The sequence below is a fragment of the Phyllobates terribilis genome, unplaced genomic scaffold (genome assembly GCF_046119375.1).
Source record: "Phyllobates terribilis strain yellow unplaced genomic scaffold, ASM4611937v1 Scaffold_1__5_contigs__length_1240528914, whole genome shotgun sequence".
In the NCBI taxonomy this organism is placed as follows: domain Eukaryota; kingdom Metazoa; phylum Chordata; class Amphibia; order Anura; family Dendrobatidae; genus Phyllobates; species Phyllobates terribilis.
In genome coordinates, this window is record NW_027362761.1 from 851,462,633 (window position 1) to 851,490,406 (window position 27,774).

Consider the following 27,774-nt stretch of genomic DNA (forward strand, 5'->3'; position numbering starts at 1 on the left):
CAAAAGCCATTATCTCAGTAAATTGAAATAATTAACAAAAAACACCTGCAAAGGCTTCCTAAGCGTTTAAAAAGGTCCCTTAGTCTCTTTCAGTAGGCTCCACAATCATGGGGAAGACTGCTGACTTGACAGATGTCCAGAAGGCAGTCATTGACACACTCCACAAGGTCCCAGAGTTCCAATTCTCATTTGAAAATCAAGGTCCAGAGTCTGGAGGAAGAGTGGAGAGGCCACAATCCAAGCTGCTTGAGGTCTAGTGTGAAGTTTCCACAATCAGTGATGGTTTGGGGAGCCATGTCATCTGCTGATGTAGGTCCACTGTGTTTTATCAAGACCAAAGTCAGCGCAGCCGCCTACAAAGAAATTTTAGAGCACTTCATGCTTCCCTCTGCCGACAAGCTTTTTGGAGATGGAAATGTCATTCTCCAGCAGGACTTGGCACCTGTCCACACTGCCAAAAGTACCAATACCTGGTTTAAAAACAACAGTATCACTGTACTTGATTGGCCAGCAAACTCGCCTGAATCTATGGGGTATTGTCAAGAGGAAGATGAGAGACACCAGACCCAACAATGCAGACGAGCTGAAGGCTGCTATCACAGCAACCTGGGCTTCCATAACACCTCAGCAGTGCCACAGGCTGATCGCCTCTATGCCACGCTACATTGATGCAGTAATTGATGCAAAAAAAGCCTCGACCAAGTATTGAGTGCATTTACTGAACATACATTTCAGATTTTAAAAACATTTTCAAGCTGTTATAAAGTATTCTAATTTACTGAGATAATGACTTCTGTGTTTTCAGTGGCTGTAAGCCATAATCATCAACATTAACCCCTTTACCCCCTAGGGTGGTTTGCACGTTAATGACCAGGCCAATTTTTACAATTCTGACCACTGTCACTTTATGAGGTAATTACTCTGGAACGCTTCAACGGATCCCCCTGATTCTGAGACTGCTTTTTCATGACATATCGTACTTCATGATTGTGGTAAAATATCTTTGATATCACTTGCGTTTATTTGTGAAAAAAATTGGAAATTTGGCGAAAACTTCACAATTTTCAAAATTTTAATTTTTATTCCATTAAGTCAGAGATATGTTACACAAAATACTTAACATTTCCCACAATTTTGGAACCCAAATTTTTTTTTTTTATTAGTGTGCTATAAGGGTTAAAAGTTGATCAGCGATTTCTCATTTTTCCAACAAAATTTACAAAAACATTTGTTTTTAGGGACCACATCACATTTGAAGTGACTTTGAGGGGCCTTTATGACAGAAAATATGCAAAAGTGACACCATTCTATAAACTGCACCCCTCAAGGTGCTCAAAACCACATTCAAGAAGTTTATTAACCCTTCACGTGCTTCACAGGAATTTTTGGAATGGGGAAGAAAAAAATGAACATTTAACTTTTTTCACAAAAATGTTACTTTAGACCCCAATTTTTTTATTTTTGCAGGGGTAACAGGAAAAAAAATGGACCCCAAAATTTGTTGAGCAATTTCCCCTGAGCACGCAGATACCCCATATGTGGGGAAAAAACACTGTTTGGGCGCACAGCAGGGCTCAGAAGGGAAGGAGTGACATTTGACTTTTTGAATGTAAAATTTGCTTGAATAATTAGCGGACGCCATGTTGCGTTTGGAGAGCCCCTGATGTGTCTAAACAGTGGAAACCCCCCACAAGTGACACCATTTTGGAAACTAGACCCCTCAGGGAACTTATCTAGATGTATGGTGAGCACCTTGAACCCTCAGGTGCTTCACAGAAGTTTATAACATGGAGCTGTGAAAATAAAATTTTCACATTTTTCCCACAAAAATGTTTTTCAGCCCCCAGTTTTGCATTTTCATAAGGGTAACAGGAGACATTGCACCATGCAACTTGTTGAGCAATCTCTCCTGAGTAAGCAGATAACCCATACGTGGGGGAAAACCACTGTTTGGGCGCACGGCAGGGTTCGGAAGGGAAGGAGCAACATTTGACTTTTTGAATGTAAAATTTGCTTGAATAATTAGCGGATGTGCCTAAACAGTGGAAAACTCCCACAAGTGACACCATTTTGGAAACTAGACCCCTGAGGGAACTTATCTAGATGTGCGGTGAGCACCCTTAACCCCCAGGTGCTTCACAGAAGTTTAGAACATGAAGCCGTGAAAATAAAAAAAATTAACTTTTTCCACAAAAATGATTTTTGCCCAAATTTTTTAGTTTCACAAGGGTAAGAGGAGAAAATGGACCCCAAAAACTGTTGTGCAATTTCTCCAGAGTACGCCAAAACCCCATATGTGGGGAAAATACACTGTTTGGGCGCACGTCAGGGTCCAGAAGGGAAGGCGCACTGTGTGACTTTTTGAACGCAAAATTGGATGGAATCAAGAGCGGACGCCATGTCGCATTTCGTGAGCCCCTGATGTGCCGAAATAGTGGAAACCCCCCCACAATTGACTCAAGTTTTGGAAACCAGACCCCTCAAGGATTTTATCAAGGGGTATAGTGTACATTTTGAACCCAAATGTACGACAGAATTTGACAACATTAGGTCATCATATTGACTAAGTTGTCATTAGTCGAGTGCAAGTGCTCGCTACTTGAGTTTGCATCAGGTACTCACCAAGTATCGCGGGTGCTCGACTCCCTGCCCCGCATGTTTCACGGTTGTTTGACACCCAAAAAAAAAACATGCGGGGATCGCTCGTGCATGGCAGGCGATCCCAGCAAAGTTTTTTTGGCCGTTAAGCATATGGGGCAGAGACTCTAGCATGTCACTCGAACACCCGCGATGCTCAGTGCATACCAGAGCACCCGATGCAAATTCAAGTAGCGAGCACTTGCGCTCAACACTGATCGCCATAGTCATCATTTTTTTTTTCTTTACTTTTGAAAAAATCCCAACCCCAACTCTAATACAACCCTAACCCGAACCCTAGAGTTTATTTTTTTACACCATTCCTCGCGTGGTATAAGTGATTAGACTATATTCTTCGGGTCGGAGTGATTACAGCAATAGGAGATTCATATCGGGTTTTTATGATTGACAGCTGTCACACACTAAAAGACGCTTTTTTTTGCAAAGACTAGTTTTTGCATCACCATATTTCGAGAGCTATAATTTTTCCATATTTTGGCCGACAGTCACGTGATGGTTTATTTTTTGCGGGACAAATCTATTCTGATTTTTGGGAGGCAGAATAAACAAAAACCAACAATTCAGGATTTTTGAGGTTTTTTTTATGCCGTTCCGCGTGTGGTAAAATTGATAATGCAGCGTTATTCTTTGGGTCAGTACGTTTACAGCGGTACCGCATTTATATCATTTTTTTATGTTTTGGCGCTTTTACACAATAAAAACGATTTTCTAGAAAAAATAATTTTTTTGTATCGCTTTATTCTGAGAGCTATAACTTATTTTTCTGATGGAGCTGTATGGTGGCTTGTTTTTTGCGGGACAAGATGAGGTTTTCAGCGGTACCATTTTTATTTATATTAGTCTTTTTGATCGCGTGTTATTGCATTTTTTTGTTTGGCGGTATGATAAAGCATGTTTTTTTGCTTCGTTTATTTTTATTCTTTTACCATGTTCACTAAAGGGGTTAACTAGTGGGACAGTTTTATAGGTCAGGTCGTTCCGGACGCGGTGATACCAAATATATGTACTTTTATTGGTTTATTTTTTTTATTTCATAATAAATAAATATTATGGGTTCAATATATTTTTTGGGGATTATTTTTTTCATTTTTTTATTTTATTTATTTTTATTTTTACAATTTTTTTTTTTTTTTTTTTTCCTCTTACACATTGTCCCACTATGGGACTTTCATTTTTTGCAGCCTGATCGGCTGTACTGCATAGAGAGCAGCAGCTCCCCATGTCATGCAGCCTGTCAGCGCTGCACACAGGGGAGACATTACTTTGGCTGCGCACTGCGCATGTCCAAAGTAACATCCTGCCTCCTGGAGACCCGGATGTTGTCATGACGACGCCGGCAGGAGAGGTGAGTATAATGATCACCTCCCCCCTTGCCACCGCAATGCTGCGATAGACTTCGATCGCAGCATTGCGGGGGTTAATGTGCAGGGAGCTGTGCGGGACCGCTCCCTGCACATAGCACCGGGTGTCTGCTATAACAATCAGCTGATACCCCGCGGCGATCGTCCCACACCGAGTGTGCGGGCGCGATCGCAGCGCGCGTAATAATTCGTAGCTGGTCCATAAGTCCCAGGGCTCAGCTACGTACTATTACTGACAAGGTCGGAAAGGGGTTAACAGAAATAAACACTTGAAATAGATCACTGTTTGTAACGACTCTTTATAATATAGGAGTTTCACTTTTTGTATTGAAGAACGGAAATAATTAAAACTTTTTGATGATATTCTAATTTAATGAGATGCACCCGTATATGGTAAAACTGTCCTGGCAATAGGATTCCCCAGGTCAGTATGAGTACGCAGATATCAAACATATATAGTTTATTTTTTATATAAGTGGTGAAAATAAATTCCAAAATTTGTATAGAAATGGTTTTTTTTTTCCGTTTGTTACCATTTTCTCAAGACCCGTAACATTTCCATTTTTTGGGATCTGTGGCTGTGTGAGAGCTTATATTTTGAGCCCTGAGCGGACGTTTTTATTAATAACATTTTGGGGTAGATACATTTTCGTCGCCTTTTATTGAAATGTCGCGGTGGCCAAAAACACGCAATTCTGGGGGAAAAAAATCTGCAGTTCTATGGTTTTTATCATTTACAGTGTTTTGAGGTTATTTTTATACTGTGATTTCATTTTTTTACATTATTAGTCTCCATGGCTTGTACCACATTATTGCAGCATGTAGGTGAAATCATTCTCTCCTATGGCTGATCTTCACAGGGGTAGCAGGATGACAGCCATGGGGACCCTTTAGCAGGCCCCCCAACTGCCATGGTACCCCTTCAGAGATAGGCAGCGGCATCTAAAGCAGGGGTCGACAAAGTTGTTCAGAATCTAGGAGCCAGAATTTTTTTTGTTGACAAACTGTACATATAGACCCCCTCACACACGGCGTCTCCCCGGGGAGCACGGCCTTTGTATGTACTTACACAGGTAGCGGGAGATGAGAACGGGCCCCCGGCCACAGCGATCCTTCCCCCCAGGGCCGGCTCCAGGTTTTTCTGGGCCCCGGGCGAAAGAGTCTCAGTGGGCCCTTTTAACACATACACGATTCATGATGCACAGATACGGCGGAGAAATAAATAAATAAAATATATTATATATATATATATATATATTTATTTTACACATGGCCCAGCCTGCCCCCTCATCCTTCACATACGCAGACATATGCGTGCGCACACACGGTACGCAGACATATGCGTGCGCACACACGGTACGCAGACATATGCGTGCGCACACACGGTACGCAGACATATGCGTGCGCACACACGGTACGCAGACATATGCGTGCGCACACACGGTACGCAGACATATGCGTGCGCACACACGGTACGCAGACATATGCGTGCGCACACACGGTACGCAGACATATGCGTGCGCACACACGGTACGCAGACATATGCGTGCGCACACACAGACATACACAGATAAAACAGACAAATATATATACACAGTCATATACACTGACATTCACATACATGCACTCACACAGACCCATGACTAATATTTTTAATATGGGGATTGGGGAAGCCTCACTCACCTGTCCCCGGTCCAGTGTCCTGTCCAGCAGCTCCTCGGGTATGGGGCAGTGCAGGGCCCCCGGCGTGTCACAGACTTCATGGCCCTGGAACATCAGAGGGGCCCACTTGCGGTCGGGTCCGGGCCCCTCCTGCCCATCTGTGCAGGACCTCCGCTCCGACGATGTTTGATTGCCGGCACTTCCCCCAGACATGGCCGCGCACTGTGCGGTTGTGTCTGCTAGTAATGACGCGGCAGGAGCGACACACAAGCACAATTAAAAGGTGCAGTGCCGTCGACCCTGCCGTGTCATTACTAGCAGACACAGCCGGACAGCGCGCGGCCATGTCTGGGGGGAGTGCCGGCAATCAAGCAGCGCCTGCGTCCCTGAACAGGTGCCGAGGAAGCTGCCAGGGCCCCGACAGTGAGTGGGCGGGCGGGTGTGTGGGCCCGGGCCCCGACAGTGAGTGGGCGGGCGGGTGTGTGGGCCCGGGCCCCGACAGTGAGTGGGCGGGCGGGTGTGTGGGCCCGGGCCCCGACAGTGAGTGGGCGGGCGGGTGTGTGGGCCCGGGCCCCGACAGTGAGTGGGCGGGCGGGTGTGTGGGCCCGGGCCCCGACAGTGAGTGGGCGGGCGGGTGTGTGGGCCCGGGCCCCGACAGTGAGTGGGCGGGCGGGTGTGTGGGCCCGGGCCCCGACAGTGAGTGGGCGGGCGGGTGTGTGGGCCCGGGCCCCGACAGTGAGTGGGCGGGCGGGTGTGTGGGCTAGGCGCCAGACAACATTTTCTAGGCGCCACTGGCGACCAGGCGCCTGGGTTTGTCGAGCCCTGATCTAAAGGATTAACAGCAGCTGCCTAACCTTAGATGTAACCTAGACAACATCAACAGCATGTGGAAGGAGTTCAGCTCCTCAGCCTCCTGCACACTTGCAGACCCCTACCCCCGCCCAGGATGTTTACTATGGTCTCAATGTGGGAAGCGGTTAATTACCTTATTTATTTGGGCTAACATGACTTTTTACCTGTTTTATCAGTTTTTCTCCGACAAGCCAACCAATGGCTTTCACCCTTTGCCTCGTCACATGGGCACTGAACTACTGGAACAAATGGGACACATTGCCAGGTAGGATCTGTACAGTGCCTATATGTGGCAGAAAGTGTAACGCCAGGCAACACTATAAATGAAGGACATCAGCTGCACTGTTAGCCATGTTATACTTTGTTTTCCATAATCTGAGGAGCGGCTAGTTTTTTACCACAATAGCAAAGACATTCAGAAAAGTAGGAAGTCTTAACCAAATATGTGGATACTTACGCCCAAAAATCTTCAACTGTGTCAAACTTTGAAATTAGGCGAAGGTTGGCTTGCCAGGTTTTGCTTTTGTCATTTTTGAAGAACCACAAGGCCCATCTGTAACAGTGAAATGTTAATGAAATAGGGCAGTGCGAGTGTCGTGTTAAAGGTTAATGCAATCAATTAAAAGTGCAAAATACATTTCTAAACTTGAAAACCACAGCCGAGATGGGTGATATATACACCAAGTGTGTGGGTCCGTCAGCGCTCAGCTCAGCGGGTGGAGGTGCACAGAAATATACTCACTGAACAAGAGGTGGTGCCAGACTATGAAACTAAAAAGGTAAGAACTTTATTGCATCATTTTGTAAAGCACAAACATTAGTGGTCAGTTTTTCATGATCTGTACAATAAATGAAATATTTACTGGTGGAACCAGTGGAATAAAGAGTTCCAAGAGGGAATGAGAGTCTTCCAGGTAATGAAATCTTAGAAAAACTGCAACCAACAAGAGGTAGTCTATCATGAGATCTCTAGATAATCCAACAAATCTCAAGATGAAATACTGCCAAAGCATAGAGAAAACATGGCGCATACAGGAGAAAAGCAGAGAATGAGGGCACAGTCAATGATAGGCACACAAATATAGGCATCACTTTCCAAAACTCTAGGTACCACAAAAAGTGATGGCCGTCAATAAATTCATGTCTGTTACTGCACTGTTAGAGGGCTCTCAACATTTTGCAAATAAAATTTTAGGCATCTGAAGTGAAAAACATGGTCTGAAAAAAAGCACGGCACTTCTGGACCCAGTAGGATCCCAATCCGTAGTTTGAGTTGCAAAAGACACTTGGCACTCATGAAATGTGTTCAAAATGATTTTTTTTTTTTTTTATTATAGTGGAATCTCCAGAAAATAAGATGTTTCAGTCAATACAAGACCTTCCTCAGGGTGTGCTTCCTGTCTGAGCTTTGGACACCACAGACGTGTACTCAGCGCTGTTATAGGCAGCACTTCACCATCCAGAAGACTGATGAAGGTCTTGTATTGACCGAAACTTCTCTTATTATTTTCTGGAGTTTCCACTATAATATAAAAAAAATCATTTTGAACACATTTCATGAGTGCCAAGTGTCTTTTGCAACTCAAACTATGAAGAGAAAAACCATTGACCATGTATTTAACAGCACACTTCAGGACTGGCAGTCGGGATGTCATCACTTCCAGTCCAGGTGGAGAGCACGGGTCTGGAAGGGGACGACATTGGTAACAGATTCTTTTTTTAAAAGAGAATCTGTCATCACTTTTTGTTACAAAGCAAAGACCAGCAACACTCATTGGGCCGCAGAGCACCAATTAGCCTATAGCGTGGCAGAATTATAACTATATTATAAAATTTTTTTGGACATCCAGGTGGGCTTATATACAGATTGTTGGACTGCGGTACAAGAGGAGTTAAAGGTGGTGGCTTTAGTTTATATTGGGAAAATCTGGTAACAAGGTCCTTTTAATGACCACGTCAATTTTGTCCTTCAGAAAAAAAATTTTCATTTCTAAAACCTTATTTTGTCTGAGTAGGTAACTTGCAGATATGATCCTGACTGCTTGTATAGTACGCTGGGATACTTTTGCATTGGAATGCATATGCCTGTCAGTACAATAGTGACAGGAAGCCAATTAAGGCCCTGATGATTCTGGGTGCCATTGTTAGGTCATTGGGCTGACAGAGGAAGACCTCCACCCTCTGTCCAACTACTTAGATGCTGTGATCAGCACAGACCACAGCATATCAGAGGGTGACTACCTTTCATTTATTAGTGCAGGGTGTGTGTTATATCATTCAGTACCCAGAAGAGATGTTCCTTCAGAGTGACATTAGGTTGGAGGGAAGGCATAACTATTTAGTCTTAATAGTACGTCATAGGCCTGAAAAAACACGAAGCAGTTTATGAGGCCAAGCTTAGGAATGGATATTAATAATAGAAGAGTCAATTTTTCCATGTTTTGGGATCCATTTCTGTGTTGGGCTCAAAAGACAGCACCTGAAAGTGTTATTCCTGCCTTAATGTGACTTATTGCATACCTGTTCTGTAGTGGATGCTTAATGTAGTGCTCAGGGTTTACAATCTCCTGACTAGTCTCTGTTTTTTCTTCTTCTTGAGTACTGACAGTTTCCTACAAAGAAAGTAACAATTTTACATAAATGAAAATAATTTATATCCACAGACTTGTCACCATCAATGTCAGTAAAACCTAAAATTAGCACATATACACTCATCATTGAAACTGGAAAGTCAAGAAGGAAAAGTTGTGGAATTAAGATAATCATAGGATAGATGGTATGATGAAAAAAATGGATACAACATTTTGAAAATCTCGATTTATACAGTATTAAGCATGAACGCCATTTGCAGAAATACACGGACTGTTGGGGATGACGTCCTAATGCTTTGTCCTCTCCTCGTGTATACTGCTACCACATTAAATGGGATCAGATGAGTCCCTCAAAATATCGATGTTACAAAAAAATCCTTCAGCTCTTCCAATCTCCGCCCTAGAATATATCCTGAGAACGATCCAAGTGTTGACACTACATTAGCATGCTTCGCATTGTATATACAGATAAGGACTAGGGAAGAAGTATTACCAGATAATGGCCTTCCTCCATTCTACAGAGGATGCATTTGGCTTAGCGATCGGTAACACAATCATACTCTCCCCCATCGCATGCACAGTCCCTGCTTACATAGGCTGATGTACAGTTGACAACAATGATTTTAATTCCAGCACAAATAATCCAGTCAGCCTCTCTGCTGCTATTGTTGTCGTTATCATCCTCCTGGTTTAAGGCCATGTGCCCACGTAGCGTTTTTGCGGCATTTTTACGGCCGCGAAAACACTTGTAAAACAGTCTGCCATGCAAAGCAATGTGAATTCGGATGTGCTGTGCACATGATTCGCTAATTAGCATGCCGAATTCGCATTGCGTTGCAAAACACAGCATGACCATTTCTACCGGGATTACGCTGCAAATTCGCGGCCATTGAGGAACATTGAAAGGCAGCAAACCTGCAGGTATATGTGGATTTGCTGCGTTTCAATTAAATTCAATGGCTGCAAATTTGCAGAATAATCGCGGTGCTTGTGGTACCTGGGATGAAGAGGAGACTACAACTACTCTTCATCCTGGCTACCACGCGGTGAAAAAAAAATAAAGTTAATAAAAACAACCTGTATACTAGCCTCTCCGGTCTTCTCTCGGCGGCGTCCCGCGGTGTTCTGGCAGGACCTGCGTTGACGTCATTTAGTCAGCTGATGGTCACGCGACCGCTGACATCAGCGGTCAGGTGACCATCAGCTGACTAAATTAAATCACCGCAGGTCCGGCCAGTACACAGCAGGACGCCGAGGAGAGAGGATCACCGCCGGAGAGGTGAGTATACAGGTTTTTTTTTTCTTTTTAACTTTTTTTTTTTTTTTTTTTTTACTACAGATGCAACATTTAGAGCATCTAAGTTGGGCACACAATATAAATCCATGCTGGTTGCATGGATTTATATGGTGTGACCAACTTGTCAAGCACTTTTCCAAGTGATGCTCAAAATCGCTTGGAAAAGTGCTTGAAAAAACGCATGCAAAAAACGCTTCTCTCTGGCAGAAAAAAACGCCTGTAAATCTGCATGCTTTTTCTGCCAGAGAGGCAAAAACGCTCTGCATCAAATCTGCTACGTGGGCACATAGCCGAAGTTTCATGCCGGCACCATCCTAGCCACGGGCAGCGCTAGCGCACATTGATCTGGCGGTCTTCAGGCAAATGGTGCCGGTAGCTGCACGTGCGCAAATTTAGACCTTGGCAAATGACGAGCCGAGATTTCAACCTGCGCATGCGTTGCTACCTTACTGAAGGCCGCAAGGAGGTCAATTTGCTCATGTGTCGCTACCATTTTCCTATGCTAGGACTGCACAAAGTTTAACCCAAGGGGATGATAAAGACAAAAGGAGCAGCAAAGTGACTGTGGCAGAGCCAAAGACACTGCCCACAGTCCAGCCCCGACGCAAGGAGCTATGATTATAAGAACACATCAAACCCTGCTTACACAACACCCACAAAAAAATTTTCTTTACCGCAGGTATCGTTTTAAATCAGTGTCACAGCACCAATAGGGCCATAGGAGAGTACAGTACTACGTGTGGACCACATGATTAGGCTACAGGAGAGTTCAGTACGGTACTACGTGTGGACCACGTGATTAGGCTATAGGAGAGTACAGTACGGTACTACGTGTGGACCATGTGATTAGGCTATAGGTGAGTTCAGTACAGTACTACGTGTGGACCATGTGATTAGGCTATAGGAGAGTTCAGTACAGTACTACGTGTGGACCATGTGATTAGGCTATAGGAGAGTACAGTACGGTACTACGTGTGGACCATGTGATTAGGCTATAGGAGAGTACGGTACGTGTGGACCACGTGATTAGGCTATAGGAGAGTTCAGTACAGTACTACGTGTGGACCATGTGATTAGGCTATAGGAGAGTTCAGTACAGTACTACGTGTGGACCACATGATTAGGCTATAGGAGAGTTCAGTACAGTACTACGTGTGGACCACATGATTAGGCTATAGGAGAGTTCAGTACAGTACTACGTGTGGACCACGTGATTAGGCTATAGGAGAGTTCAGTACAGTACTACGTGTGGACCACGTGATTAGGCTATAGGAGAGTTCAGTACAGTACTACGTGTGGACCATGTGATTAGGCTATAGGAGAGTTCAGTACAGTACTACGTGTGGACCACATGATTAGGCTATAGGAGAGTTCAGTACAGTACTACGTGTGGACCACATGATTAGGCTATAGGAGAGTTCAGTACTACGTGTGGACCATGTGATTAGGCTATAGGAGAGTTCAGTACAGTACTACGTGTGGACCACATGATTAGGCTATAGGAGAGTTCAGTACAGTACTACGTGTGGACCACATGATTAGGCTATAGGAGAGTTCAGTACAGTACTACGTGTGGACCACATGATTAGGCTATAGGAGAGTTCAGTACAGTACTACGTGTGGACCACATGATTAGGCTATAGGAGAGTTCAGTACAGTACTACGTGTGGACCATGTGATTAGGCTATAGGAGAGTTCAGTACAGTACTACGTGTGGACCATGTGATTAGGCTATAGGAGAGTTCAGTACAGTACTACGTGTGGACCATGTGATTAGGCTATAGGAGAGTACAGTACGGTACTACGTGTGGACCATGTGATTAGGCTATAGGAGAGTTCAGTACAGTACTACGTGTGGACCATGTGATTAGGCTATAGGAGAGTACAGTACTACGTGTGGACCATGTGATTAGGCTATAGGAGAGTTCAGTACAGTACTACGTGTGGACCACATGATTAGGCTATAGGAGAGTTCAGTACTACGTGTGGACCATGTGATTAGGCTATAGGAGAGTTCAGTACAGTACTACGTGTGGACCATGTGATTAGGCTATAGGAGAGTTCAGTACAGTACTACGTGTGGACCACATGATTAGGCTATAGGAGAGTTCAGTACTACGTGTGGACCATGTGATTAGGCTATAGGAGAGTTCAGTACAGTACTACGTGTGGACCACATGATTAGGCTATAGGAGAGTTCAGTACAGTACAGTACTACGTGTGGACCACGTGATTAGGCTATAGGAGAGTTCAGTACAGTACTACGTGTGGACCACATGATTAGGCTATAGGAGAGTTCAGTACAGTACTACGTGTGGACCATGTGATTAGGCTATAGGAGAGTACAGTACAGTACTACGTGTGGACCATGTGATTAGGCTATAGGAGAGTTCAGTACAGTACTACGTGTGGACCATGTGATTAGGCTATAGGAGAGTTCAGTACAGTACTACGTGTGGACCATGTGATTAGGCTATAGGAGAGTTCAGTACAGTACTACGTGTGGACCATGTGATTAGGCTATAGGAGAGTTCAGTACAGTACTACGTGTGGACCATGTGATTAGGCTATAGGAGAGTTCAGTACTACGTGTGGACCATGTGATTAGGCTATAGGAGAGTTCAGTACAGTACTACGTGTGGACCATGTGATTAGGCTATAGGAGAGTTCAGTACAGTACTACGTGTGGACCATGTGATTAGGCTATAGGAGAGTACAGTACGGTACTACGTGTGGACCATGTGATTAGGCTATAGGAGAGTACGGTACGCGTGGACCACGTGATTAGGCTATAGGAGAGTACAGTACTACGTGTGGACCACATGATTAGGCTATAGGAGAGTTCAGTACAGTACTCTGTGTGGACCACGTGATTAGGCTATAGGAGAGTTCAGTACAGTACTCTGTGTGGACCACGTGATTAGGCTATAGGAGAGTTCAGTACAGTACTCTGTGTGGACCATGTGATTAGGCTATAGGAGAGTTCAGTACAGTATGACACGTGGAAAAGATTATAAATTTATGACAAGACCCATATGTGAAAAATCAGAATTAAATGCCACATTGCGAAAATAGTAGTGAGTACAAACTTGGGAAACATCTTTGAAAGTTTGGGTGTTTTTTTGTTCCCACCAGTATAGCTCAATGCAGTGTTCAGTTACCTCTTCACTGCTTCAGGGTGTGTCGGATGTGCAGCACACCAGTAGACCTGCCCTCATGCAATGAGACAATGGATCAGAGTTTACTTTCCTATTCAGTCCCCTCCTCTAACACATGGGAGGACTGACTTGAAGCCATATAAAAAGGGAGGATTCAAACAAACCTCCAAATCCCAGCAACTAAGTTTCATTTCTCACTGCCTAACAAATGATCACACCTGCTAGAAACACAACAGTCTTGTCACAGGTCAACAGGAGACTCAATTGGTATTTAACTCTTTAAAGGACCATAGAATTTTTCATTTTTGCACATTAGTTTTCTCTTCATCTTTTAAGAGTGATCTTTTTTATTTTTCTGTTAAATGCATGAGGGCTTTTTTTTCTGGGAGAGGCTGTAGTTTTGAATGTCACTATTCATTACAAGGTACTGAAAAAGGGGAATAAAAATTCTAAGTGTGCCAAAAATGGGGTAAAAAAGGCAATTGCATCATTGACATTTGGGCTTTGTTTTCATCTTAGACCTAAGCTGGGGATTCACCACTTCCCTTCCCCATTAAAAAAAAAAATATTCACGGCCCTAAAAAACTTTGTTTAAAATATATAAAATTAATCTCCACTGCAAACAGCAAATTAAAATACTACGATTGCATGTGTTTTTATTTTTGGAAGGTGAGTTGGAATTAGAGGATGCTACATCTTTAACCACACGTCATACATGTCTAATACATACAACTCATTCTGAAAAAATAAATGAATTTAAGAGCCCTCCTACAGCTATATGAATGGAAAACTAATGGTTATGACAGTTGGAAGAAGCAAAGGAAAAAAAAACAAAAAGATGCCTTGTCAAAAAGGGGTTAAAGGGAGTGTATCAGAAAATAAGAGAATGTTTAAGTTATTTTTATTTTTTATGTATTTTATATTGTATGTGTATTACATATGGCCTTGCTATATAAAGCAGACTGTTCGTTTGCTGCCCCCCCACCCCACCCAAGCACCTCTGCAGTCAATTCATTGATATACCATTATATCCAGAGTTATAAATCAAAACATTTTTACAAAACCATTTTCGCTTCCATGCTTTTGTTCTTTTCCTCCTCTTATTCCAATAGCCATACCTTTTTTTTTCATATTTATCAGGAGACGAGTTACAGTTCTGAGTGACACCATTCAGTTTACCATTCAATGTACAGGAAAAATGTACAAGTGGGATGAAATCATGGTGGGCGGAGGGAAGGGAATGCAAATCTGCCTTTTGTCGTTATCGTTTATTCTATAGGAAAAATTACAAACATGATTCTCAAGGTCAGTATGATTATGGCTATAACAAGCTTGCACAGATTGTGCAACTTTACGCAAAAGAACAAGCAGGAGGCGGTGGAGCTGGGAGGGAATAGAGTCGGAATGACAGAGGCTCAGAAAGCATCCATGTGCCAAAAGCACTGGAGCCTCATTTGCATATTGATTCAAATGCTGATTTCTCCGTAATGGACGGGCAATGTAAAAGTATTGCTGGACTTGAAAGAACTAAATGTGTATATAAATAGTTTTGGGGGAGAGTGGGTGAGGGTGAAGTCCTGCTGACAGGTTCCCTTTAATAGGGGATGTTATCCTGCAAGTCACTGGAAGTCAGAGATGGTCATCTTGTCTACACAGGAGAGCATGTAGTTTAATGGTGGAGCTCACAGCAAGCCTAGACTAGCTTTATTTGTACACACAAAAATTGCTGCAGCACTACTTTGGAGCCAATGTTGGTCTGAATCGAGATTCGCAGTTACAGCTAAAAAAGTTACTTTTTTATACAATGCAAAGGAGGCTCCAACACATAAGCAAAAACGTTTACAAGGCCGTACATGACAATACCAAAACACAAATGACTTGCTTGGCAGCATCTAAAGTTGCAGACTTTACGATTTCCACACAATGCTTTACCTAGGCCACTTTTGAAAAACTCTAGAACGACCTTTTGATGCCATCAGCTGCTAATAGTCCTAACAGAGGAGCATGGCAACGAACTGACTAAACATGAAGAGAAGCCCAAATATATATCAGCATGAACCACCCAGGTAACCATTAAATGTATACCTATTTCCTAAAAACGAGACTTCTAGAATTAGGACATAAGGCAGAATGCTGACCTCGGTGTTACTGGGGTCAGGTGAACCAAACAGAAGGATGAAATCCTAAGGCTGTGTGCCCACGATGCGTTTTTAATGCGTTTCTGCAGCTGCGGAAACACATTAAAAACGCATGGTAGAAGGGCAGCAATGTTCCTCAATGATAATCCGCATGTGCTATGCACATGCTGCGGAAATTTCCGCTGCAGTTTATCATTGTGGGAAAAAACGCAGCACTACCAATTATTTTGCGGAAATGCTGTGTTTTCGCCGCCATTGATTTGCATTAGAACGCGCCAATTCCGCATCACTGTATATGTAGATGCGGAATCCAAGCATTCTAATGTGCGGATGGTACCCAGGTGTAGAGGAGAGGAGAGTCTCCTTCACAACCAGGTACCATTAAAAAATCTGTAAAAAAAAAAAAAGAATAAAATAAAAAATAAATGTATATTTACCTTCCGGCGGCCCGCGCTGCGCTCCTCCTTGCTTCCCGGCACTTCGCAGTGGATTGAAGGATCTGCACTGACGTCAGAGTCATGTGACAGGTCACGCGATGCTGACGTCGGCAGGTCTTTCAATCCACCGCTGCGGGCACCGAGCGAAGCAAGACAGCGCGGGCCATCGGAGGGTAAGTATATATTTATTTTTTTACTTTTAACCACTCTCGGGTCACACTATATAAATCCATGCCGTTTGCATGGATTTATATAGTGTGACCTAGTTGTCACAAGCACTTTCCAAGTGATACTAATCTCTTGGAAAGCGCTTGTCAATCCGCATGCGGAAAGGTCAGTGAATAACGCTCCATTTCCGCATGTCCCTGGCAGGAAAACGCATGTACAATCCGCACGCGTTTTTTTTCTGCCAGTGAGATGCAGAAACGCTCAGGAAAAAATCCTGAGCATTTCTGCATCGTGGGCACATAGCCTAAGGGTGCTTTTACACTGTGTTCTTATACCTGTTCGTTGGCCCTGTCGAGGCTTGCATCTAAACCCCCCCGCAAAACAGGAATTGGGCATATGCGCCGACGAGCCATAGACTATAATAGTGCGCTTTGTCGTGCATCATTTTCAGGAGTGTAAGCCTACGGGAAGTGGACACTCAGATATCGTAAGTTTAACTATACCCCAAATGACAAAACAATAAATTCTAAGATTATATCAGAAAATGAACAAACTACCAAACTGGAGGAAATGCTCCTGTAGCTTTATTTGTACACATAAAAATTGCTGGAGTGCTAAGTGCATGTATACATGTTCGCATGTTCAAAATCGTATATCTCCTAAAGTTCTTCACCGATTGCTTTGAAATTTTGTTACAACGTTGCATTCGAATACACACGTTTTTATATACCAGCTGTTGGACGTAAAAGCAACAGTGAGGGGGGTGTTATGAGCTCAGTCCCAGGCTGACTCTCCCCCCTCTTAGTGACATCTCATTCATAAACCCTTCTCCCTCTTCTTCATTCGCCCCAGCTGCTGCCTATGCTCTGCTCCTTTCGTGTCCCCCAAGGGGTTTGGGGGGGGGGGGGGGTGACGAGACAGTCTGTTCAAGGCCGAAAGACACTGCTGCTCATCAAAACCACCGCCTGAGAGTCGGCCGCCTCTGCTCTCTGGCACCGCTGCGGCTGCTTCTTCTCCGACAGGTGAGGTTTTTTTCCCGACTGTGCAACAAGCGGGGGGAGGCTGCACAGAGGCGCAGGTCGCACCATACGCTCTGGGCGATGAGCTGGGCCCGAGCCTCGCAGCAGTGGGCAGATAGCGAGTAACTGCAAATCTCACTGCGCAATCGACGCTGTGATCTGGCCGGTACAGCCCCAGGGCATATCAGGCGGATCACCCACTCCTCCTCTGCACCCACTCCTGTCACATTCCCTCTGTATTAGGGAATTGCATAACTAGCAATCCCTAACATGAGCGGCTCCATTGTCACACCTGACAGCAAGTGCCGACCTCTTTAGTGACCTGTGCAGAATAAAGGCCTGCAGGGGTCACAGGGTAAAGGCTGCCACCATGCCTGCCTGATGGGCACAACTATCAACAGCGCCAGCATTGCCCTATCTGAGAGATATACATATAAATTATCTATCTCTCTGTTGGACGTAAAAGCAACATGCTATACTAAATATTTTACGACTCCATTTCAATGTTTCCGATTTACGATCCTATAATATATATAAAATATTAAATAATTAGGTATAGACACCAGCATTAAAGACTTTCCTGCCCAAAGCCATGTCTTCAGAAGAGAAAACATCCGCTCTGTAGTATTTTGTAATGTTGCAGCTTTGCAAATTTGTTCCAGAGCCAGAAAGCTCTCTCGGCCAGGAAACAGAAATGGGCTTCGCAGAATCAACTTTGAAGTTTTCATGGAAAAGGGTTTTAAAAAAAAAATGTATAGGCTTCACAGATGGCCAAGTGAAACCAGGAATTCTAGAACCTAACTTTTGGATGCCTTTTTCCCCTTGTTTATACCCCACAAATTGAATAAACTAATTTTTAATCAATTCTATAAGGGCCAAAGATCAGTTCAATTTATTGAAAGAGAAAAAGTGAAGCAGTCCAACTATCACATTGGTCAGAGTGTGATGTGCACAAGCCCTTACAGTGGAGAATCCCTAGTCTTGCCTTCAGGGCACAAGAAGAAATTGTTGAGGAAACTGATGGATTGGAAGATAAAGATCCTTTTGATCTACTGTTGTCATTACAGCTTCCTTTCCTGTCAATTTTACAGCTGATAGTTTTCATCCTGAATTTCTTGTAAATGACAAGCCTGACAACGCCGCTTCATATTGCAGCATCAGAGCGTACAGTTCTAGCCAGCAGTGCATCAATGCAGCTGGTCCGAAGGGTCAATCCAGCAGCAGCTGGGCACTGGTGCGCAGGGACTCACACTGACCAGACGCACCAGCCCAGACAGCTTGAGACCAGTGCTTACACCCTCTATTGGGACGAGCTTGTAGACACTTCACAAGTTTATCTACAGCTGATAGGGAACCACTGCTGCAGTCTAAGCAACAAGCTGTAAGTAAATGTATCACTTTCTCTTGAGAACAGCACTTTGCAATTTTACCCATTTAACCACTTAGTGACCACCAATACGTATTTTTACTGACCTGAGATATAAGGTGATAATCAAGCAGCTGTACACTATAACTGACAACTTACTGCATCAGCCATGATCACTGCCGGCACCGACCATTGCAGTTTAAATGCTTACTGTCGCTCTTATTCACTCTTGTCTGGACTATGGCAACTCTCTTCTAATCGGTCTCCCTGTAAACAATCTCTCTCCTCTCCAATCCATCCAGAATGCAGCAGCCAGGGTCATATTTCTATCAGACTGATTCACCAACGCCTCTACCCTGTGCCAGTCATTGCACTGGTTACCCATTCACCACAGAATACAATACAAACTCATCTTTCTCACTCACCAAGCTCTCCACAGTTCTGCACCACCCTACAGCTCATCCCTCATTTCTGTGTATCACCCCTCCCGTGCCCTCCGTTCTGCAACTGATCTAAGACTAACATTCTCCATAATCCGAACCTCACACCTGCGTCTCCAAGACTTCTCTCGTCCCGCACCAGTTTTCTGAAATGCACTGCCCCAAACGATCCGACTGATATCTAGCCCCCCTGACTTCAAACATGCTTTAAAAATTCATCTGTTTAGACAAGCCTTTCACCTCAACTCACCAACCTAATTCTCCCGTCCCCTCCTAAATGTTAATCTTAATCTACCCCTGCGTATTCATCTGTCTCCACATCCTCCATGCACCCAATAGCACACGGTATTAGATGGATACTGGCTGACGAGCATGTTCTACCTATTGTGTCCCCCCTTTTCCTTATAGATTGTAAGCTTGCGAGCAGGGCCCTCAATTCTCCTGTAACTGTTGAAATGTGATACATTGTATTGTTTATATTGTCTGTATATTTTCCCACTTAATTGTAAAGTGCTGTGGAATAAGTTGGCGCATTATTATTATTAACCCCTTAGATGCGGCTGTCAGTGACTACAGCATCTAAATGGTTAACAGCGTGGGGGCTCCCTCTTTAACCCCATCGGCATGGATTGTGTGGTCCTGATATTTGTAATGGCATTTAACAGCCTTAGAGTCCGCCGACTATAGAAGCATTTAGGAGGTAAAAACATTTTTCATTCCAGTCATGCCACTTTGCATTAATTCCTCAAAAGCACCTGAAGGGTTAATAAACTACCTGATGGCAGTTTTGGAGATATTGAGGGGCGCTCTTTTAAAATGGTATCACTTTTGCAGGTTTTCCAATATACAGCTCTGGCAAAAATTAAGAGACCACTGAACAGTTTTCTATTGGAAAGCATGGAAACACTGGCGGAAAGCATGGCAAGACGAATGAACGCTGTGATTAAAAATCATGGTTAGTCCACCATATATTGATTTCTGAACTCTTCCGGGGATAAACATGAGTAATTTGAGGTCTGAAAGCACTGTTTCTTTTTTAGTATTTTGACGCTTTATCATTTGCTGCAAATAAATACAACATTTTTAGCTTTGAATTTCGGAGACTTGTTGTCAGTAGTTTATAGAATAAAACAACAATGTACATTTTACTCAAAAATATACCTATAAAGAGAAAAATCAGAGAAAATGAAAATTTTGCAGTGGTCTCAATTTTTGCCAGAGCTGTATAAGACCCCAAAGTCATTTTGAAACTGAATAGGTCCCTAAATTTTTTTGGGGGGTAAATTTCCTTGAAAAAAAAAATGAAAAATTACTGCTACATTTCTAAACCTTCTAAAACGCTAACAAAATAAAAACATGTTACAAAACGGTGCTGATGTAAGACTGTGTGCCCACTATGCATTTTTTAAGCGCTTCCGCAGCGGCAATTCCGCTGCAGAAACGCTTAAAAAAACGCTAGGTAGAAGGTCTGCTATGTCCCCCAATGATAATCCGCATGTGCTGTGCACATGATGCGGAAATTTCCGTTTGCATGGATTTATATAGTGTGACCAAGTTGTCAAGCACTTTCCAAGTGATGCTAAAATCGCTTGAAAAGTGCTTGACAACCCGCATGTGAAATTGCATGATCAAAACGCTTCACAAACGCTTGTCCCGGGCTGAAAAAAAACGCATGTACAATCCGCATGCGTTTTTTTTTCTCTGCCAGGGAAATGCAGAAACGCTCAGGAAAAATCCAGAGCATTTCTGCGTCGTGGGCACATAGCATAAAGCAGACATGAGGGAAATGTCTGGATTTAAGGGATAATCATTCAAAGTTTAAAAATAGCAAATATTTTGAAATTTGTAAATTTTCTGATATTTTTATAAACACATCGACTTAAATTTACCACTATCAAAATATAATGAGTCAGGAAAAAACAAACAATCTCAAAATCACTGGGATAGGTTGAAGCGTTCCAGTTATTACCATAAAGTGACACTGGTCAGATTTGAAAAAATTGGCATGGTCACTAAGGGGTTAAGATTAAAAGAGTAACTATTTAAAAAGAATTGCAAGGTGAAAATCTCCATCCCTAAAAAGGACAGTAGGCCCTCAAATCTACTAGGCCAGCAAATATTTTCCAACAATCTATGTAAAGAAAGATATTGAACATACTCTCTAAACTAGAATGATGTCCACCTGTTTTTAATAAAAATTGGATTTAGGCTTTGTGCCCACGATGCAGATTTAATGCATTTCCGCCGGGAAAACGCATTAAAAACGCTTGTTAAGTTTTCTGCCATGTTTCCCAATGATAATCTGCATGTAGTGTGAACATGCTGCGGAATGCTCCGCAGCACAGCCATTTCTGCGGCGAAATCGCCACCATTGACTTGCATTGAACTGCATAACATTCGCATGTATACATGCATGCATGCGGATGTTAAGCGGTTCAATGCGCGGATGGTACACGGGTCTGGAGAAGAGGAGACTCTCCTCCAGACCCGGGTACCATTAGTAAAAAAAGAATTAAAACGTAAAAAAATAAAAAAAAAACACATTATACTTACCTCTCCGGCGGCCCCCTCTGTCCTCTGAAAGGACCGGCGGTGACATCATTTAGTCATGTGATGGTCGCGTGACCCTTCTGCTGACTAAATGATGTCACCGCAGGTCCTTTCAGAACACCACGGGAGGCCGAGGTCAGATGACACCACCGTTGAGGAGACCAGGGGCCGCCGGAGAGGTAACTATAATGTTTTTATTTTTTACGTTTTAATAGTTTTGTTTTTTTTACTATTGATGCTGCATTTAAAAGCAGCATAAGTTGGTCACACAATATAAATCCATGCCGGTTGCATGGGTTTATATTGTGTGACCAATTTGTCAAGCACTTTTCTAAGTGATGCTCAAAATTGCTTGGAAAAGCACTTGAAAAAAAGGCAGAAATGCTCGGGAAAAATCTGCATCAATTCAGCATTGTGTGCACATAGCCTTAGAATGCCACAAGCTTCTGGAGCAACAGAAGAGGAACATTACTAACTAGTGCAGGTCACAGCTTACACTAGGAAAACTCACCTGACTTGCTTGCTGAACGTATGTGGGTAGTTAGAAAAAAAAAAAAAGGCTCATTATATTCTATGGACGCACCGTGTATACTTCTTGTATGCCCTGACAATGCTACAGCTGCAAAACGAACACTTCTTACCAGTTCAAAGAAAAACTAGAGAATCTGCATCTTTAGGCTGAGTTCACACGATGCGTATTTAATGCGTTTCCGCGGCGTTTTTGCAGTTGCGTAAACGCCGCGGAAACGCATTAAAAACGCATGCTAGAAGGGCAGCAATGTTCCCCAATAGAAATCCGCATGTGCTGTGCCCATGATGCGGATTTTTCCGCAGCGTAAACGCTGCGCTCAAAAATCCGCAGCATGTCAATTAATTTTGCGTAAACGCGGCGTTTTCGCCGCCATTGACTTGCATTAGAACGCGCCAATTCCGCAAGACTGCATCTGTACTTGCGTTATTGGCGCGTTCTAATGTGCGGATGGTACCCGAGTGTGGAGAAGAGGAGAGTCTCATCCACACCCAGGTACCATTAAAAAAAGCTGTAAAACTAGAATAAAATAAAAAATAAATGTATTCTTACCTTCTGTCGGCCCACGCAGCGCTCCTGCTTGGTTCCCGGCACTTGCAGTGAGTTGTAGGACCTGCGATGACGTCAGAGTCAGGTGACGCTGACGTCGGCAGGTCTTTCAATTCAAAGTTGCCGGGAGAACGGAGTGAGCAGGACAGCGCGGGCCATCGGAGGTAAGTATATACACTCTCTCGGGTCACACTATATAAATCCATGCTGTTTGCATGGATTTATATAGTGTGACCTAGTTGTCACAAGCACTTTCCAAGTGATGCTAAAATCGCCTGGAAAGCGCTTGTCAATCCACATGCGGAAATGCATGTGAATCCGCAGGAAAAACGCATGCACAATCTGCATACGTTTTTTTCAGCCAGGGAGATGCAGAAATGATGCAGAAATTTTCTGCTTCATTTCTGCATCGTATGCACATACCCTTAGGTCCTGACACATGAAGCGTGCGGGGCAGGGAGCAGCAGTGGCTGGTTGCCAAGCAATGAGGGGTAACACAGGAGAATAATAATCTAAAGAAACCTTAAAATTAATGAAACGCCACATTGAGAAAACTGAATATTATGAGTTTAGTATAAGCAAATGTTAATTAAGTAAATTAATAAAACTGCTGACGCTGGAATCAGTTGGTCAAATAACCACATAGCAGAATGAGCGCTTCCCAATTATTGGCCTGTCTAAGTCGCCAATCACCAGGCGAACAAACATAAGGCTCGTTTGTCAGAATTAATCATTTTTAACCTTGCTTAAATATCACCTTCTCAGCAGCTCATCCCCCTGTGTAACCAGTATCTGCTGCCGAGAACAAGGTTATAGAAGTGTAGTCGGCCTGTCTAAACAGGTGGTAGGACAGTAAATGCAGCCTTACCTTGTAAAGGAAGCAACAATATGCTGATTGTTATGAACAATAATCCTGTTCTGAGGGTCAGTTACTGCCCTGTGTACAGAGAGACTGTTGTAACCGCACCCCCAGTACTGACTGACAGCAGCTCCGCATTAGTGTCAACTGTCAGTCAGGGCCGAGGGCGCCGTTATAACCGCCGCTTTCTATACACTGAGCGGTGACAACCCGCACCAATAGCACCCCTATGACTGAACACAGAGCGCTGACAGCAGGAATAAAGTTAATTTCTTCCAGCAGTGGGGCTAAGTGCCGGCGCCGGGCAAGTTCAGAACGCTATTAACCCCATATCTGCAGGTTAAGAGCTTTTTTTTCAGGCGACAGGTTCTCTATAAGCTGTCCGAATCGCTGCTGTACACTGTTACAGTCCAATACAGTCAGCTCAGTGCAGCCGTGTTCCTCCAATGCTGCAGAGGCACATAAGCATAACTATGCAAATCGCACACTTGTGGTCATGTGACCGCATTTTGCGCACAGGGAATATTGGCAATCATGAATGTGCACATTGCGTATGTCATGATTCAGCAGTCTGCAGTCGCAAGGTGACAGGTTTTTATTTTTAAGCCTTAAAGGGAATTTTCCAATCTAAATTCACCAAAACATACATATAAATGAAAAAAAATTGTTTAAAGTTTTAGCCAGAAACCTCGACACTTTCTAAACTTGTCATCCATGTTCAATCAGTTTTATATAGTAGTTATTAAAAATGTACAAGACTAAGCAGTTTACTATGTTGAAGAACTGCCATGTAGCTGTAAAAATGGGCTGGTATATGGTACTTTTTTTTTTTTTTTTTTTAACGCACACAAAGACCTGAATTGGTGAGTCTTATTTGACATGGAAGAAACTACTGCATGCTGGGATTTTATTAACGCGTAGATTTCGTCCATGAAAGAAAAAGAAAAAAGCACTCAGGCCGAAAATACGGTCATGTGAACTTGGGCTTCAGTCATTTAGTCCTCCCACTGGCCACAGACTGCAAAACACAGAGTGAGGGCCCTTTGCTCAAATTTACCTGCTCTTCTATAAGGACTGTAAATTCTAAACTACTCATGGATAAGTGGCACTGACAACAAAATGATGGATAAATTAAAGAGATGGAAAAGTATGAGTGGAATGTTAAACGGTTGGCCTGTCACGTAAGTGGTGACTATACAGATAAGCAGAAGCCCTAACAAAATGTACCAAAAACTAGTTACTTCTTAAATCACGCTATGCAGAGTCCAGCGCTTGGTTAGTTTTGGTAGTCTCTAAGACAATGAATTGAGGGAGGGAAGGCGGGGCACGAGATCCTGCGTTTCATTCAAGATGAGGCTTTACAGAGTTCCAGAGCGGCAGTCTCAGGATTGCTGGGGGGCTCTGCGGTGCATCTCATATTCTATAGATCAGGGTTCCCCAACTCCAGTCCTCAAGGCCACCAACAGGTCATGTTTTCAAGATTTCCTTAGTATTACACAGCTGATAATTCCATCACCTACACAGGAAATCATTCCATCACCTGTGCAATACTAGGGAAGTCCTGAAAACATGATGTGTTGGTGGCACCCTGCTATAGATAGTAGATAAAGGGGTATTCCCAAAATAGTATTCTTTCAACCATTGTGTGATTTTTTTATTTTTGCACCTACAGCATCTTGGAGATGGGAATAGCCCTTTAAAGAAAACTCTTTATAGGGATTTTTTTTATACAGATTTACAAATCTCTGCTATGTACATTAAACCCCTTACTGACCAAGCAATTTTCTTTTTTAACACTTGTTTGTCCTCCTCTTCTTTCAAGAGCCATAACTTTTTTTTTTTTCCCCTCCATTGATTGTAGTTTTGAATAACGCTATTCACTTTAACCTATACAGTACAGTGCAAACGTTAACGTTTTTGGCGAGTGTTGAAAAAAATACTGCAAAGAATACATTTAAAAAAAAAAAAAAAAAAAAAAAAAAAAAGGTACACTTGCACTAAGTCAAGGATTTTGTAGAATTATAATTAAGCGTAGGAATAACCAATCACACCAAAAAGGTGAAAATTTAACTTTTTCAAATGTACGCTGAAACAATCATTAACAGCCGTGAGGGCTACAAAAGGAGAAGTTTTAGAAAACCATTTCATGTATATAGGTCATACACCATGGCAAGACTGGGGTCAGCAACAAGACACAAGTTCGTTATACTGCATCAGCAAGGAATCTCCCAGGCAAATATTTCAAGCAGACTGAGGTTTCATGATGCGCTATTCACACAAATAGGCATCATTAAAGACCGTAGACACAGTGGTGACAAGGAAACTTAGTATAGCATAAGACACACCATGTTAATGTTCCTTCAAAATTGTAGGATGTACAGCAGTGGTATCCAAGGCTGTGGAGTCGGAGCCCATTTTGGTGCAGTCAGTATAAAATGGACCAGCTCTGACTCCTAAAATATATAATAAATTGGGTACAGTAGTTCAATGCAGTTTGTGGGGAATATTTTTTCATAAGAATTTGGGAAAGTTATGAAATGTCCTATAAATGTCTGTCCTATTCCTGATCTAAGGGTCTAGACTTAGCTGAGATGAATCTGTGCTACAGTAAATTTATCACTTAAACATGAGCCATGTATGAGGGAGTCGGAATCGTGGAAATTGAGGAGTCAGAGGTTTGGCTTACCGAATCCACAGCCCTGGTGGCATCAGCTCAAAACTAGCAGCAATCAGTGGGACCATCTACTTTGGAGAAGTCTGGCTAAAGTGGTCTTCATGGAAAAATTGTTGGCAAAAAAAAACAAAACACATACCTTCAGCATGCAAGCAAAGCCATGTGACTAAACTATGCACAAAAAACATAGTAGTTGGGGTGCAGAAAAATGGCAGCACGTGCTCAGGATTGAGTCAAAATGCAAAGCATTTGGCTGTAATAAGAGTCTGTAGAGTGGTACATTAATGAATGTCTGCAAACACTGAAGCATGGTGGAGGTTCCTTACAAGTGTAGGGCGCATTTCAGTAAATTGAATTGCTGATTTGGTCAAGATTGTGTCCTTAATGCTGAGAAATACAGGCAGATGCTTATCCATTATGCAATTCTATCAGGCAGGCAACTGATTGACTCGAAATTTATTTTGCAGTGGGGCGACCACAAACAGCCAATGTCAATAAGAACTATCTTCACTGTATAGAAGAACAAGGAGTCCTGGAGATGATATGGTCCCCACAGCGCCCTGGTGTCATCACTGAGTCTGTATTGGATACAATGAATAGACAGAACGATTTGAACAAACCTACAACCACTGAAGATCTGGGGTTAGTTCTCCAATATGTTTGGAACAACCTCTGTGCCAAGTTCCTCCAAAAACTCTTGAGTACCTAAAAATCAATGCTGTGATGAAGGCAAAGCGTGGTCACATCAAATATTGATTTGATTTAGAATTCTCTTTTGTTCATTCACCTTGAATTTTATTGTTGACAAACTATTAAGGCCCCTTTCACATTGCGTTCTTGCCCACGCTTGTTGGTTCTTTCAAGGCTTGCATCCAAACCCCCCTCAAAAAGGGATCCGAAGGGGCCATTGATTATAATGGTGCTGACTGAGTCAATGTATGCTCTGACGTGTATCATTTTCAGGCGTCACATACGTCCAAATCCCGTTTAGTAGGGGATTCAGACGCAAGCCCCGATGGGACCAAAAAACGTGGACAAGATTGCAATTGGACAACATCTGCAAGGAGTTTGCATGTTCTCCCTGTGTTCGCGTGGGTTTCCTCCGGGTTCTCCGGTTTCCTCCCACACTCCAGAGACATACTGATAGGAAATCTAGATTGTGAGCCCCAATGGGGACAGTGCCGACTGTAAGTTGTCTGAATTGTAAAGCACTGCTGAATATGTTGGCGCTATATAAATAAAAAGATTATTATTATTAATGTGAAAGCACCCTAAGGCTATGTTCACATGTTGCATTTTTGAAGCGTTTTTTAATGAAAATTTTAAGCTGCTTTCAAAAAGCAGGTGTAGCTGCGTTTTCAGGGTACTTTTGTCTCTTTTGCTTCAAATGAAGCAGTAATTTGATTCTTCAAGTCTGTAGAATTACCACAAAAAAAAAAAAAAAAAAGTTGAGTGTTTTACTGATA

At 43.0% G+C, this 27,774-nt stretch overlaps 1 protein-coding gene across 2 annotated transcripts in view; it reads right to left on the reverse strand.

The window, feature by feature from the left end:
* LOC141153528 (eukaryotic translation initiation factor 4E) overlaps nt 1–27,774 on the reverse strand; it is a 44,230-nt gene that overhangs the window by 10,272 nt on the left and 6,184 nt on the right. Inside the window, exons 2-3 of one of the 2 annotated variants that reach the window (XM_073638417.1) lie at nt 9,054–9,145; nt 6,991–7,086 (exon numbers count right to left, since the gene is read on the reverse strand). The exons of the other annotated variant lie outside the window; for it this stretch is intronic. Coding sequence (XP_073494518.1) covers nt 6,991–7,086; nt 9,054–9,145 — 188 coding nt within the window. The remainder of the gene's footprint in view (nt 1–6,990; nt 7,087–9,053; nt 9,146–27,774) is intronic. 2 annotated transcript variants of the gene reach the window in all.